This window comes from Passer montanus, unplaced genomic scaffold, assembly GCF_014805655.1.
Source record: "Passer montanus isolate IOZ18808 unplaced genomic scaffold, ASM1480565v1 scaffold50, whole genome shotgun sequence".
In the NCBI taxonomy this organism is placed as follows: domain Eukaryota; kingdom Metazoa; phylum Chordata; class Aves; order Passeriformes; family Passeridae; genus Passer; species Passer montanus.
In genome coordinates, this window is record NW_024369930.1 from 4,532,623 (window position 1) to 4,547,784 (window position 15,162).

The 15,162-nt window shown below is 36.4% G+C and overlaps 1 protein-coding gene across 4 annotated transcripts in view; it reads right to left on the minus strand.

Annotated features, from left to right (window-relative positions):
* Positions 1-1,263: 1,263 nt before the first annotated feature.
* The window catches only part of PHTF2 (putative homeodomain transcription factor 2), a 57,700-nt gene continuing 43,801 nt past the window's right edge, over positions 1,264-15,162 (minus strand). For all 4 annotated transcript variants that reach the window (XM_039723669.1, XM_039723668.1, XM_039723670.1 and 1 more), the window contains 7 exons: positions 13,774-14,046; positions 12,480-12,611; positions 11,488-11,574; positions 10,088-10,243; positions 6,791-6,886; positions 4,357-4,482; positions 1,264-3,607 (listed from right to left, as the gene is read on the minus strand). In XM_039723669.1, the coding sequence (XP_039579603.1) occupies positions 3,587-3,607; positions 4,357-4,482; positions 6,791-6,886; positions 10,088-10,243; positions 11,488-11,574; positions 12,480-12,611; positions 13,774-14,046 (891 nt within the window). In that variant the 3' untranslated portion in view covers positions 1,264-3,586. The remainder of the gene's footprint in view (positions 3,608-4,356; positions 4,483-6,790; positions 6,887-10,087; positions 10,244-11,487; positions 11,575-12,479; positions 12,612-13,773; positions 14,047-15,162) is intronic.

Consider the following 15,162-nt stretch of genomic DNA (forward strand, 5'->3'; position numbering starts at 1 on the left):
CAAACTGTCCACAGCAGCCTTGGACATTTCCCCGTTCCTGAGACAGCTGCTTGGCTGCTGCCACCAGTGGGGTCTATTTGCTCAGGCAAAGGAGCAGAGCTGACAGGTATTACCACAAACACCTCTACCAGCCCAGTCAGGAACACTGGCAATGCAGGCATCATCTCCTGGTTGGCTGAGGTCAGACACTCCCCAAGGCCCAGCAGAATTGCCAAGATCACCTTCTGTCTGAACACCCCCCATACAGGGACCTAAAGGACATTTGCAGGCTCTGTCCATCACCAATGGCTAGATGATGGAGATTTTCAGGAAAAGGAAGCAGCAGCAAAGCAGGATCCTAACAACCCAGCTGAGAGTGACTACTGTCCCTAAGACTGACAAGGTACAAAGGCAATATTCATGAGGAAAGCCACAGTAAAGTGGTGAACTGTGTGAAGACTGTTGTGGAGTTTTTTTAACAAAACAAACAACATGGGCACCTTCTCAAGATGAGTTCCTCTGCTGTCTTGCAAGAATTACATTGGAAAAGATGACTGCTTTTCCCACTGCAAAAGATGACTTTGTCAGCTGCTATTTATTACTAAAAGATTTCCTGCCCCAGCTCCTGCACCAATACAGATATATTTGATGCAGTCATGCAATAAAAACCTCATTGCTTCATGACTGAGAACAAAAAATCAGGCATTCCTCCTTCAAAGTCTTCTCATACATTCCCACTGAAGGAAATTCACTACTGAGAAACTCCTAACAAAAGTCTACCTAAGGAGGCAGCAGTGGGCAAATCAACACCACCAACAACCTTTCTCCTCCTCTTCCCCCAACAGACACCTTGGATGCCTTGGGTTCGAAGCACCCAGCAAAGACAAGAGCAGCAGCCCACTACCACCACCTGGAAAAAAAGATAATTATCTCTACTCTTTGCTGCTGGGTGCCAAAGAAATCTGAACCAGTAATATCATTAAGAATTACCTGTAATGAAATAAGCTTGCAATCCAGAGATGTTTTTGGAAGCTACTAAATTTGGTTTTAAATGTCCCATTCCTAGAAGATAACATGGAAAACTAATCAAATTATTAAAGCATCTTTCTGCATTTCACCTGGACTTTAACTTGGGTTGTTCTACATGATATTCTGTATCATTTGCATTCTGTGTGCAGGTTTCTTTCCCGAGTGTGCTTTAATTTAAATAGAATATATGGATTTAAATCAAAACAGGCAGACACAGAAATATGCTGGACGTTACCAAAGACATAGTTCACTGCATTTTTTTTTCTTTTTTACCATCAGCCATAGAAAGCTTTATTCCAAGTCTGATCACACTTTCAGTTACAAAACACATGGCAAAAAATAACAGTTAACAACGCAAGATCTGCCATATTTCTACTTGCCTCTATTCTTATACTGGACTTTCCACATTGAGGGATGGAGAATAGACCTCTCTCATTTTTAACATAATGAATATACCTAAGGGTAGCAAATAAAGGTTTTTATTATTATTTTTAATTTCATTTCACAAATGTTTTACTGTCCCCAAGCCGCCATTTGTTAGTGCAACAAACCGCACAGTGCTAGTTGCTGAGGTATACATGGTTAAACGAATTCCACCTTCAACCCAAATTGCTGTGTTTTCCCTCACGCTTTTTTTTTAAAGTAATGAAAGCCATATAGTCACTATTTCACATTTCTAAAAATAATTCCACTCTAGACTAAAGAATGGTTTTCTTCTTGGTGTTAATAATGACAGGCTGTAAAAAGCAACAGCCTTATCTCTTATCACCCATAGAACTCCTGCTGTTTTCTTTTTTTTTTTTTTTAAAGATATTTTGTGCAAAATTAAGTTCTGTGTAGGTCTGTACCATAATTTGGAAAAAACTGTGTATAAAATGTACTTAATTTTTAAAAACAATCCCAACGTCAAACAACAGAGAAAGGAGAAACAGATCAGAGGCAGCTGAAGTTTTCACATGAGAAACGAAATATAGTATGTTCTTAAAGCTCCAGTAATACATTCTTCCAAAAACCAGAATGCACTTTGGTCATTATTAAACATTAGTACAGAGGCAAATAAAATACAAAATGCTTGTTTGTGTTGCTTTATATATAAAAATATTTTTATACCACATAAGTTTAAGACTCAATACTTCCAATCTTGCAAGATTCTGAACATTAGCAAACACAGGGCAATATCCAGACTCTTGTCAACAATTACTTGTCATTTTTCAGTATGAAGCCAGTATTTTACAAACAGAAAATATAAGAATACTTGTGCCTCATGGTATTAATCCTCCCAGAATAATTTGTAGAAGGAAAGTTTGTTACATCTTACTTAATTTCACAGGGATGGACACATTATTTTTGTCACACTGAAGAACCACGAGTCAATATGACTGGTCCTTGTGGGAGGCAGAGGGAGAGGTGTTAGAAACCCCAGCAGAAAGCACATGGGAATGACACCTGCTGGGGAGGAATGGGAGTTATTTCAAGACACAAACCTGCCAAATCCCAGGCTCTGCAGCTCTGCTGCTCACCAGAGCAACTTGTTCTTTGTATTTTATTGTTCTTAAACTTCAATGTGGTATGAATGGCATATACTATAGTGTACAAGAGGAGAGCATCTATCTATCTACCTATCTTTTGCTCAGTCATTCAAAGCATTCCTTTCACCAGTAAATAATTTGCTTGTTTAAATATTCAACTTCAACATATAATACATACTGCTCCATAGTTCACCATAATATATCCCAATTAATATACATTTATATGTATAAAGTTTCTCATTAAAAGTAACAATAAAAAGTGCACATGCACAGTCAGAGCTGTGAAGGACAGCCCAGTATTTCAAATAAATACAATATTTAATTTTTATCAAAATATCATACAGCATGGTAACCATTTACAATTATTGCTCTAATAAATGTGTTATCAAAGAACACTTGTTGACTTCTTATATAATACCTTTGTAATATCCCAGGATATTTAAACTGCAGCCTATACGAGTTTAGATCCTGGAATTACTCAAAATATTAGAAATTATTTCTAATAAAACATTTTTGCTACCTGTCATACTGTACTGACAGTACTTTATTTTTTGAGTATGTCTCACTTTTCTATTGCAACGAAGCATCTATTGACATTGTCTTCATAAATGACTGGTGCCAATGAAATATTCTATTTTACCACACTATCAAAAATCAAATGACCTCCATATAGTGTTACTGGGAACTAAAAATGTTCAGCATTGGCTTAGCTTTAACAACAGATAGAGCAATTTAGTGTGATCATATTTCAGGATTTCAAACTCTCAGACACACAGTTTTTGACCCTTCCTAAATTTGACCCTTTCCAGAACAAAGCAAGTAATTTGAAAATAAAACAAAAATGTCAACTAAAACAAACATAAACCAGTGAGAAGATGAAATAAATACAAAGATTGCACAAGACAGATGTAAACACTTCCGTTTCCCAAATTACTTCCTTGAAGAGTTTGTAGCTTCTGAAATACAGATTCAGTGGCTGCTGTGAGGCAGTTCTGTCCATCAATGACCTTTTCTGTAACACTGTGTTATTTCATCTTCTTTCTATACTGTCAAGATTTGATCTTCCAGAGCTGGAAAAATTAGAGCAGTACATCAATTTATTTCTCAAATTATTTCTGTTTACCAGAACTGTAATATCACCACATTTTTTCTTACTGCATTTACTACATATTCTAATGACACACAGAATACATTCTACATCCATTTATTTCTAACAAGAAAAAGATAGCAGATGTAAGCAAACTTAATGTCCAGTAAAGGACACTGTGACAACTACAAGCTTGTGCCTCATAACCTGAATCTTGAAATCGTTTCCAGAGTTTGCAGTTCAGAGTGGGCTGAGAGAAGGATCTAAGGAGACAGCCCTACAGCAATGACAAACCAGCACTGCAGGACTGGTCACAGCAATACCATTCCTACTGCAATACTTCACTGCAGTGCAAGACATTGAGAGCTCTGTCTGCCTCCCCTAAAGAGCTACAGAGTCAACAGCAAGGAAAAAAGAGAGAAATCAAATCTGGGATATGAGGAAATGTTAAGGAAGGTCTCGTACTTATGTGGACAAATGTCTCCATATTTATATCTAAGAATTCTTGTAATTAAATGTCTTAAATGAAATTGCAAAGCCACAAAATGAAAAAAAAAAAGTTTTAAGGGCTGCTCTGACAAATACATCATTATTCCTCCGACATAGATTTAATTTAGTAATTTAGTAACAGTTTTCAAACAATAATTCTTCTAGTTAGCCTGGTTAAGAATTAACTATGCTTCAATATGTGTTCCATCTATGGTGAAAAAAGGATGCTTCTCAGGTATTTACCTTTAGATTAAATCCAAGCAAGTCACTGATGACACCAGACACAGCTGACAGGATGACAACTTGGGTGATGTTATAAAGCAGTGGATTCATTGTAAGCCCATATAACCTAAAGGGACTGTCCAGTTCCTAATAAGGCAAAACAACAGCATCGTTAAAAACCAAAAATTACACAAAGGAGGTTTTGTTCACATATGTATTGAGCAATATTACTTTAGGAAGTCTTTAAGTCCCAGTGGAGCAAAACATTCTCCTATTATTCTGCATATCAAACACAATGCACAGGAAAATATCCATCACAGTAACAGTTTATTGCTGTTGTCTAAATAACTCTTCAAAAAACTGGAGGCTACCCACGTAAAATACCTACCAATCTGCTCAAGAAAATAAAGAGCTAGGTGACACCATCTCCAAATTCCTTACAATTTTTCAGAAATTACCTTCAGTGTTAAAAGAATTGACAGGCAGCAGAACCACAAAAAGTAAGAAAAGAAAGATTTTTCATAATGACAGAAGACTACCTCACAACTATGAAAATTAACAAAAATGTCTTTCCTACTGCAATTTACTTCCTTTTCCATTAATTTTGAAACTAACAACTGATCAATATAGCCAGAAAAGGATGATAATGGAAAAGAAATCCTAGTAATCATTAGACTGCCAATACTTTACATTTTTTTAATTGAAAAGAACAAAACATTAGCCCAAATTAATCTGTAACAAAACTTGAACAAAGAAGCTATTTCACTGATTTTCAATTATTGGTGTGTGAATATAATCACCCAAACTTTTCTGGTCTAGAAATATGTCAAATAAAGGAAGGAAAAAGGAGTTTTAAAATGTAAGAGTGGATTATATAAAGTCTACCAACTGTCACTGCTTTGGTCATTTGTATTTTCTAGCTTTAAATTCATCCTCATCCCTCTCCTACATTACATCCTAGGCCTTGAAAATGGCCTTATAAACCCTTTCTTAAAAACGAAGAATTTCAAAGGTATGATTCTTCTTTCAAAAATGTGAAATAACAATGAACAACCTTTTCATTTAGATGTAATGTTGTACAAAATTCTGCTGCAAATACAAAAGATACAAAAGACATGATTCTGAGAAGGACAGCAGAGAAATTCTGCAAGGAAAAAGGTTTTAGATTCTGGATTCATCTTACCAATTTTGTGAGTAAGAAAATAGTAAGAATATTCAACAGAATCTAGTCTTCATAAAAGCTTAAAGACCAAAACCACCCAAAATCAAATTAAAAAAAAAAAACAAACCTGAGCCCATTTAGCTACTGGACATGAAGTATGTAATTGCACAAATCACTAACTACCAAGAATTTATTTAAAGCTCATAGTAGGTGGCTTGGAAATCTCATTTTTGGTATCTTCTCACAGTAACTAAATGATGGCCTGGGTCTGGGATTTGTGCCACAAAAGCTAAGTTCCCCATTGGAAAAGGCTGTGACTTCTGGCAAGAGGAAAACATGAAATCTTTTTCTAAAACATCAAGAAGAGCCTGAAAAAAATGGAAGCAATTTAGACCAAGACTTGATAAGCATCCAACCTACCCACATTCTCACAGCACACAGACACTTCAGCTCATGAGATGATATCCTCAACCTGTTGGGCTTTGTCTGTTCTTGTCCAGTCCCTCCTTGAATCCAGACAACCCTTCTGTATCCACAGTGTACCCTGAGCACCTGATGCACTGAGAATACTTCCTTTTGTTTGCTCCACAGCCAGGTCCTGAAAGCCTTGCAGTCCCTTATTCTTACACCAGGAGACAGTCACTGATTTAGTCAGGCTCTCCTTATTGCTGCAGCACAACTCTCAAGCAGTTGCTTTGTCAGCTCTGAGTCCTTGCTGACCCCATCAGTGCTCTCACAGAAAGTGCTCTGCACCTTTTTAGAGAGGAGGGGACCAACACACACCTTGCTCAAGGTGTGCTGGTGGGAGGAATTACTCATCTAACTAGAAGAAATACTCTGATCTCAGCTACTGACTAAATTAAACAGAGTTTTAACTGCATTTTAAGGGCTGCTCCCTGGCACATGGGACTCAACAGCCTAAGGGACCCAAATTCAGTGTGTGGTAGAGTGAGGTCACAAGGTCTTAAATCATCACTGTATTGACACTCAGACAATAAAATTTCATCATTTATTTCCCAAGCACTCATCATCCTGACCGCTCTGAAGTACCTTCTCTCACACTGCTAACATACAGCTAAAGAATAAAACTTGCTGGGTGTAATAATAATTTGCAGTCTGAACGATGGCAACACAACAGACTGCAGTGTATGAACAAGCAGCACCCCTGTCAAGAGATATAGGGCAAATTTAAACCAAAGCACACCCTACTGCCTGCAGAAGCCACGCAACTGCTCTTTAACCAATCTATTCTACTTCAGTTTTATAATATGGGAATACCATTTTAATTCTTACCTTCAATAACTTAGTAGCAAGTTTTAAAACATTGTTCACTAGTGTCAGTTCCTCCTTCTTATTAGGCTTTTTCTCCATTTTCAAGTATAAGTTTATCTGATTTAAAACAAAAACACAAGCATCACCACCTACTCAGAACTTAAAGGAATCAATTTTGAACTATTTAATATTTCAACAATGTGATTGCTCAGCAGCCATATGACAAAACTGCAATGAATTTCTGCAAGCAAGCAAGCTTTTTGTTTCTTTTTTAATATTCAAGAACAAGTACTGGCTCAGCACCATAGGAAAATACAATGCTAATTTATGATATAACTAATTACATTTGACATTATTATAGCACCAAGTTTAAAGTTTAGTCTGATCTATAAATTAGGCAGAAAAATACAACATAGGTAGAGTTTGCGTAATTTTTTTTTCCTCATTCAAGGGCTACCTGAGGTTTGACAATTCATCCCCAGAAGGTTTTTATACTAGTGGGCAGAACTTACAAGACTTTACATCCTCAAAAGTTATTGAACAGAATGAAATGCTAAACCATAACTCTGCTAAAGTGTAATTTCTTTTAGAAGATTCTAATGTAATTTAGTACTTTATGAGCACCTTGAGAGCAGAAAAATCAATCTTTCCAGTGCCTTGAAATATTTCAAAAATTATTAAACCCTTCATTGCTGTAGGAGAACAGTATATTGAACATTTGAATACTTCTGTGATGTACATGTTTTTAGGTCATTCTTTCTGAGAAAGTTAAGAGTTCAAACTAGCTCTCTTTTGTCCTTTTAGCAATTTTGAAACATCAGCTTTCATTCTCAAACAACCTATCTTTGATATCCCAGATCAAACAAAGGCTAGGTTTTTTCCTTTTCTATTGTATAACAAAAGCAAATCAAAGCAAAAAATGTCTTTAAAAGCCACTAACTCTTTATTTTAGGGTGACAACCTTCAAAATAATAAATGAAAAATTTAGAAATGTGCTGAAGTAGTCCTTTAGATGACACTTACCTGACTATGCTATGATATATTTCACCACCTCATTGTATGGTAGCTATTGAAATAAGGGCCACAGACACTAAAACAAGTAACTGATTATCAGATCTCCCTAAAAAAGACTACTGTAAGTTTCTTACACAGGTTAAAAACCTATGCCTAATATATTCCAAGGCATATTAAGCTCCTGAACTATTATTATTGCATTATACATTAAAATTATGCTTTCAGAGCAAAGATATGTCAATTTTTAAAGATAAAACTATTGATTTCAACAATGCAAGAGTTGTAAACAGGACTAAACAAAAAATAAGGGCTCTAATTAGCAACTCTGAAAACCCTAGGAAGATTCAAAGATCTCTTTAAGAACTATTATGATTTCCTTAATTTCAGTAACAAACTTGCCATCAGGAGTGTGCACAGCCATCTACCACAACTATTTTGAGATTCAATAATGACAAAACGACAACTATGGTCAGACCATATTTTGCTCATGGAATTACAAGACCAATTAAAAACCCTTTCAGAAGGACCTGAAAAATTACAACCAAACAGCATAAAATCAAAAAAATCCCTTTTAGTTTCCCATCATGACTTCTAATCATGAGATTCTAATCATGAGATTCATAGGTTGAATATAAAGCACAAAGGAGTGCCTGGAACATTGCTAGCAAAAGTAGAATCTTCAATTTCATCTTATCTGTGGAGCATTTAAATTGCATCTGAGAGTGGAGACTCATTTGGGGTTTTTTTGTTCTTGTTGTTGTACTTTCCTGTCTGCTTCTTTTCAGCTTTGTTCTCTTCTCACTAAGCCTAATTACTGTAGTGTGCCATTTTCCAGGACACTGGATCAGATGTGTTTTTTTAGATGAAATGAGAGTCAGTCAATATTTCAAAGGGCTTGACCTTCCTTGAAAAGTCAGAATGTTAAGGCTTCCATGAGTCTGTCTCAAGACCACTGTAAATATGCTGTAATACCCAGCTTAAACAAATGAAACCAGTCTGAAATGAGTCCTACCCAAGGTGAAGTGTATCCTTTTCATTTTCTGAGAAACAATTGTGAATTCTATTTTGGTTTTCATTTCATAAAGCTCTCAGGCATTTTTGAGGAAAAAGACTCTTAACAGGATAAGCTGCACTCAATGAAAAGGTGTCTGATGACATAACACTTCTTTAAGTTCTGAGGACATACAGAAAGTGTTTCTTTCAATATCCATGCTAGATTAAAATGCTCAAACATTGACTCCCAGGAAGAGCATAGTATAGAAACCTATGAAAGCAAAGTAAAGGCTTGACAATCTCTCCCCTTGCTCTTTGCATTTTTTTGCAATCCTTATCCCAAACACTTCCCTCCATTTTCATTCCAGAAACAGCGGACAAATGTCACTGGGACATTCAGCTCTGAGGATCAACAGAACAATGGAAAACTCTCCAGGCTCAGGAACTCAGAGTTTTCAGACTGGTGCAAAATATCTCATTCAGAACAAGGCAGAGGGGCAGTCAGGCTTCTCAGTCTCCAACCCTATCTTTAGTAAAGGCAGAATGAGTCATTTATATCATCAGTCACAAGCCTCACATCCTGACTTTGGGACACACACTGTGGAAGATTTTATTCTCCTACTTGAACACATTTTCTGTAGGAAACCTGTGAAGGTTTCTGGAACTGCCTATTTACCTTGCCCTGAAAGGATTGTTTTGTACCAGTGTGAAACTTCAGAAGAAAGATATTTCTTTCTAACCTGACACTAACTGAACATGCTTAGCTTGGAAAACTATCAGCAGCACCAGGCAGAGCAGAGAGGGAAGTTTGAAGTACAAACACCAACCAGAACATTCCTGAGAAGAAACACACATAAACCCAAAGACAAGCCTGAAAAATGACTGAAAAAAGAGATTTCCAAGGAGTCTAGAAGAGGCTATATGTAATCTATGCAACCTAGCAATCCTAAGCTATTGGACTGGAAACAGCAACTCACTTCACAGAGGGTTGTTTTCAGATCTTTTATTCACCCACCCAACACTGAGATTCCAGGATTTTTTTCAGATTTAAAAACCATTTTTTATGTTTGTGTTCTGTTAGATGCTCAATTATATCAAAGGAGATGGTACCTCTAAGCCCACTCACTTAAACAGAAGTTGGGATAAAGTCAAACATTTACCTCAGAAATTGACCTTTGGATTGCAAAGTTGCTTTACTTCCCTATAATTAACTCCCTAATCCAAACTATTTTAATGAATCTACAAGGCCTGAGACCTACCAGATGAATTAATTCTTTAGGTATAAAAATATAGATCTAAACAAATTCTCACCTGCTCAGTAAGTAATATTGAGGTATTGCTGTACTTTTTACTTGTTTCAGATCCAAGAGTAACAAATCTTAAGAGAAAAACAGTTAGAGAAATGCACCAAATTACAAGTTCCCAGTTGTAGTGACAATCAAGGAAAATCTCATGCATGTGAAGTAGCTGAAAAGAAAAAACATAAAAGAAATCAAAATTTAACTTGAAATAATAATTACATTACGATACAAGAAAATAGTTACATATCTCCACAACTTCAAGAAACATATCCCAGTAATAAGTATAATAAGTATATATAAGGTATTTAGGCCTATAAAATCTGACTCATAATTTTAAACCAACACTGTATCAGAGATATGAGGTCTGAGAAAGGATAAATAAAAAAAAATACATTCTAAGACAATTTTTAACTCCTGTTCAGACTTGCAAAGGCACTACATGGGATAAAAAAAATATATATACCCTCACATGTACTAAGTTTTATGTAAATTACATTCTTAATAAAATACTTATAGCTTGCTAGCAGGCAAACACAGTAGAGGTAGTTAGAAATTGTAAAGAAAACACAACCATAAGCCATTCAGAAGATCCTCTATATTTCAAAACAGAAGTTCAAAGACAAATCTTAAGCAACAGAAATCTTCTTTAAACATAGATTTGCTTACTAAAAGATTTTCCACTAGAGGGCAGGCAAATATAGCCAACAAGCCTGTTTCTCACAAAAAGCATCAACCAAGGTCAGTATCAACCCTCTTTGCAGAAGGCTATTTTGATGCAAAATAAAGGGAAAAAATAGTTCCAAAAACCACAGTGAAAAATTAAGGACACAGATTTAAAATATAAAAGTGATATCATGAAATATCCTGAGCTGGAAGGGACACACAAGGATCACTGATTGAGCCAACTCCTGGTCCTACACAGGACACCCTCAAGAATCACCTTGTCCCAGGTGCAGCATCCACCACTTGCTCTCATTAGACTCCACACCACTGGTGATTGCCTAGCCCTCTAATTTGCTGCAACATAATTTTCTTTTGCTATTACAGAAAAATATTCTAAAGTAGATGAAATGATGATACAAAATGGAGCTCTATTCTAAAAAGCTCTAACAGCTATTACTGGTTTTTCACTGTGGTCTTTTAACTTACTAGACATCACCATGCAGAAGGCACTCAAAACTGTTTTGAAAATTATTTAAGGGTTGGCACAGGGTTGAATATTCATACACTCATAATCATATAAGATTTTTTTTTCCTTCTTAAATCACTGTTCACTAACCATCTTTGAACTTTCTTTTCCTTTCAACAGCATCCCATTTTCATCTCAATTCTCAATTAAAAAAAAAAAACAACACAAAGCCCACCAAAAAACCAACCCAGCCTGTTTCACTACAAGTAAAGTTTCCTCACCTGTGCACAGCAGATAAACACAACTGAGATAGTCAGTAGGAAGGCAGATGAAACTATTACATCCACTGAGCGCTGAGGACCTCGACGCTTAAAGAGAGATTAAGCACACGTGAGTGAAACCCACCCAAACAGCACTGGAGTTCAGCATAACTGGTTAGAATTACACTGCTCTTCACTGGTGATTTCTCAGTTGAGTCAGTTTCCTACACTCTGTCTCTGACCACTTTTTTGTTAGCCACATCATTATACAAATGTTCTCATTGGCACAGGAAAAGGTAGAATATATAAGTGTGGTTGCAAGGAAAGGAACACCCCAACTACATTCTATTATCCAAGTGATGTTATTCTCCTTTCATCCCACCAGCACCACACTAAACTTTGTTTGCTTATAATTCCTGTTTTCCACACTCTCCAGTCTCCACAATATAATTCCTTAATGCTTTCACTAATATTTTTCTGCTTGTAAAAACCAGTGATAGATTGCAGGGATCAGAATGTCTTACAGATAATACTTGGCCATAAGTTCTAGCTTCACCTGGCACCCATACATTCACAGCACAAACACACAAGAACTGTCTTGCTTTTATAAATTCCTTGTGTTAATGACACCAACTGATGAGATTCTTAAAATAAGATACTGTCAGTATTAGACTACATGTGGTCACTTTTTACCCAGCACACTCACACAACTTTTCAGCTGGCACTACTACGACAAGACTCCAACTCTGAATGAACACACTTAGGCTTTAAAACAAGGTGAAAACCACACATTAACTTTCTCAAAATCTGTCTGCCTGCAGGCACTGCTGGCACTGAGCCACAAAAATAAAGCACATATGGGACATATGCACCAATAGTAAGTGTACAGGACGAAACAGTCGACAACACCAACCTTCCATCAGCATCATAGAAGATATGTTATGTTAGAACATAAGACGTTTAAAATGTATTGTGTTAAAATATTATTAAAGCAAAAATATACATTATTTTACCTTTAGATAGGACCTGAGAGAAAGCCACATTTTTATATTCTGCACTTTCTTTAAGCGAAAGTGTGGTACCTCTGATTTTCTTGCCCTTCTGGCAGATGTTAGATGACCAAAAAGTTTAGCAAAAAGCAGCCTCTGCAGAGAAGGAAAAAAAATCACCTTAGCTGTTAAATGATTTTCAGAGGTACTAAGAAAATAAGAGAAAGGGCTTCATTAGATATGTCAACGTAATGTACAATGTACCAGTGTAAATTAAAATATGCTAATATAAACCAGAAGCAAGTGCAGCATATTATTAAAGAGAGGAAATACACAAAAACATTTTAAAAGTCTCCACATTCTAATGATTAACAAAATTTAGCTACACTTTGAGTTCCTTTCTTCAAATTTTAGACAACAGATCTGCTGTGTTCTTAAAATCTGGGAAAAAATAATCCAAACCTGGCAATCATTTGCATTAGAGAGCACCTATACCACAGGAATTCCTTCCAATAGAAATCATTATTAGAAGCAGGTTAATTCTATTCTAATGTATTAGATCACATATTTTGACTGTAGTTTGAGAACAGAAAGTACAAAAATGTTTCTTTTGCAGACCAGTAAGTATTTATATGCTGCAGCTAGTAAGGTTGCTCTCTGAAGTTTCAATTGCAATAACAAGCAATGCAGTAGTACTTCAGAGAGCAGCTCTCACCATCTCCAGCTACAGACCTGATCTAACAGCAAAGCAGGCAGGGCCTTGGCCAGGGATGGACAGAACTGTTTTGAATGCCCCATCCCTGGAAGTGTCCAAGGCAGGGTTGGATGTGGCTCTGAGCGACCTGGTCTAATGGAAGGTGTCCTTGCCCATGGCAGAGAGGTTGGAACTGGATGATCTTTAAGGTCCCTTCCAACCCAAACCATTCTACAATTCTATGAATTAAATTGAAGGTTCTGAATAAAACACACTGGAAATTTATAGAGCTCTTCTCCTGAAACTACTTCTCCTTGAGGAAACCTGAAACAAACTGGGACGTGACTAAGCATTGGGCTAATGCATTGAGCCAGTTTTCCCCCAGAAATTCTCTCTAGGAAAAAAATAAAACACCAACAAAAAAAGCCTTTTAGCTTCAGAGACTTCAGTCCACTGGAACTGAGTCATCTCCTGAACTGCAAGCCCACTGAAGTTTGTGTCATCACTGATCTATGACTCATAGCGCGCTGAAGAAAACAAGTTTAAAATAGCCACAAAGTCAAACAACGCAAACATTAAACCTTGGTTTGCTTTAGATGAAGTCTCTTGGTTTGCTGTTCATACCTGTTTATATGTTCTCTCTGCTACACAGAGCAGAAAAAAGAAAATCCACACAAGAGACACCCGGACCACGAAACTTATAATAACCATTGAGAGAACCAGGACATCTCCATCTGATCCAAATGCAGTCATGCAAAGCTCAGTGGCAGAATGTGCAGCCAGTTGTTCTAAATCTTTAGCTTGGAAAAGTCGAAAGACAAAGGGCATTAAACCCAAGATTGAAGATATGATATTTCCAAAAATCTGATATCCAATTCCTGGTATATGGCTGTTCACCTAAAAACAAAAGAAAACAAGGAATGTATTTAATTTTTGAATTATTTTGTCATTAATTCAATAAACAAAATATTAATGCTTTTCTTTTATCACAAAGAACACTTTATAATCTGGTAAATTGTATGAAAACGTCAACCAGTCATCATCCCATTTTATTATTTAAAAACCAGGAAGTCCTCAAAGAGCACTTAATGCACAGGAACCAAGTAATTTAAAAACCCAACAATAAAACACTGCAGTTAAATTCCAGTGCATATTCCTGCATTAAAAATTCACTGAATGCTGAATTAGTCAAGTGGGCCAATCGACTGGGCTGCTTAGATCCTGTATGTTGCTCCTATTTCTGTTTGGTTTAGGTTGTATCCTTTTTAGTAGAATCGAAGTGTATACAGTGCAGACAGGTCTGGAGTTCTGTTCTGCTGGCTATGGCTTGCTGAGTTTGTCTCTGCTGTGTCTTGCATCCAAATCTGTAAAGCCTCTGAGTCAGGCAGAGATCCGAACTAGGTTTGTGAACAAGCTGCTTTTTAACAAGTGGGAGAGAGTGAGTATCAGCTTGTCAGAACTAGTGAAAGTTTTCTTTGGCTATGCTTGATTTTATGAGCAACTCTACAAAATACTCACGTTGTCTATTTTGAAAAGAGCACATCAATTAAATGCATTTCAAACTGTTTCCTCAAGAGGAGTACCAGGAAACAGGAGGGAGGACTAGTGAGAACATCCCACTCATCCTCTTAGAGGTTTGCTTCCTAAAGAGGAAAGCTTTCTTTTCCAATCCTAACTTTAGCATCCAGATACTCAGATCTGTATATTCCTAACCCAATAAATTACTTGTTCATTGAAATCAAGGAGTTAAACTTGATTATTCAGAACAATATTGTGATTGTAATTCATACAATTATTATGCATCAATAAAACTGACATTGGCTATGTGAGCAAGCAACTAACAATGCAAACATCTTTTATTGTCCAAACACTGAAGATCTGGTAGCTCTTTAATCTACTAGTAACAAGTAAATCAGAGTGATGTAAGCCACAGAACAATAATGTGAATAAAACAGACTTAAACAATAACATGAAAAACAAAACAAACAAATTAAAAGACCCACAACCAACCAA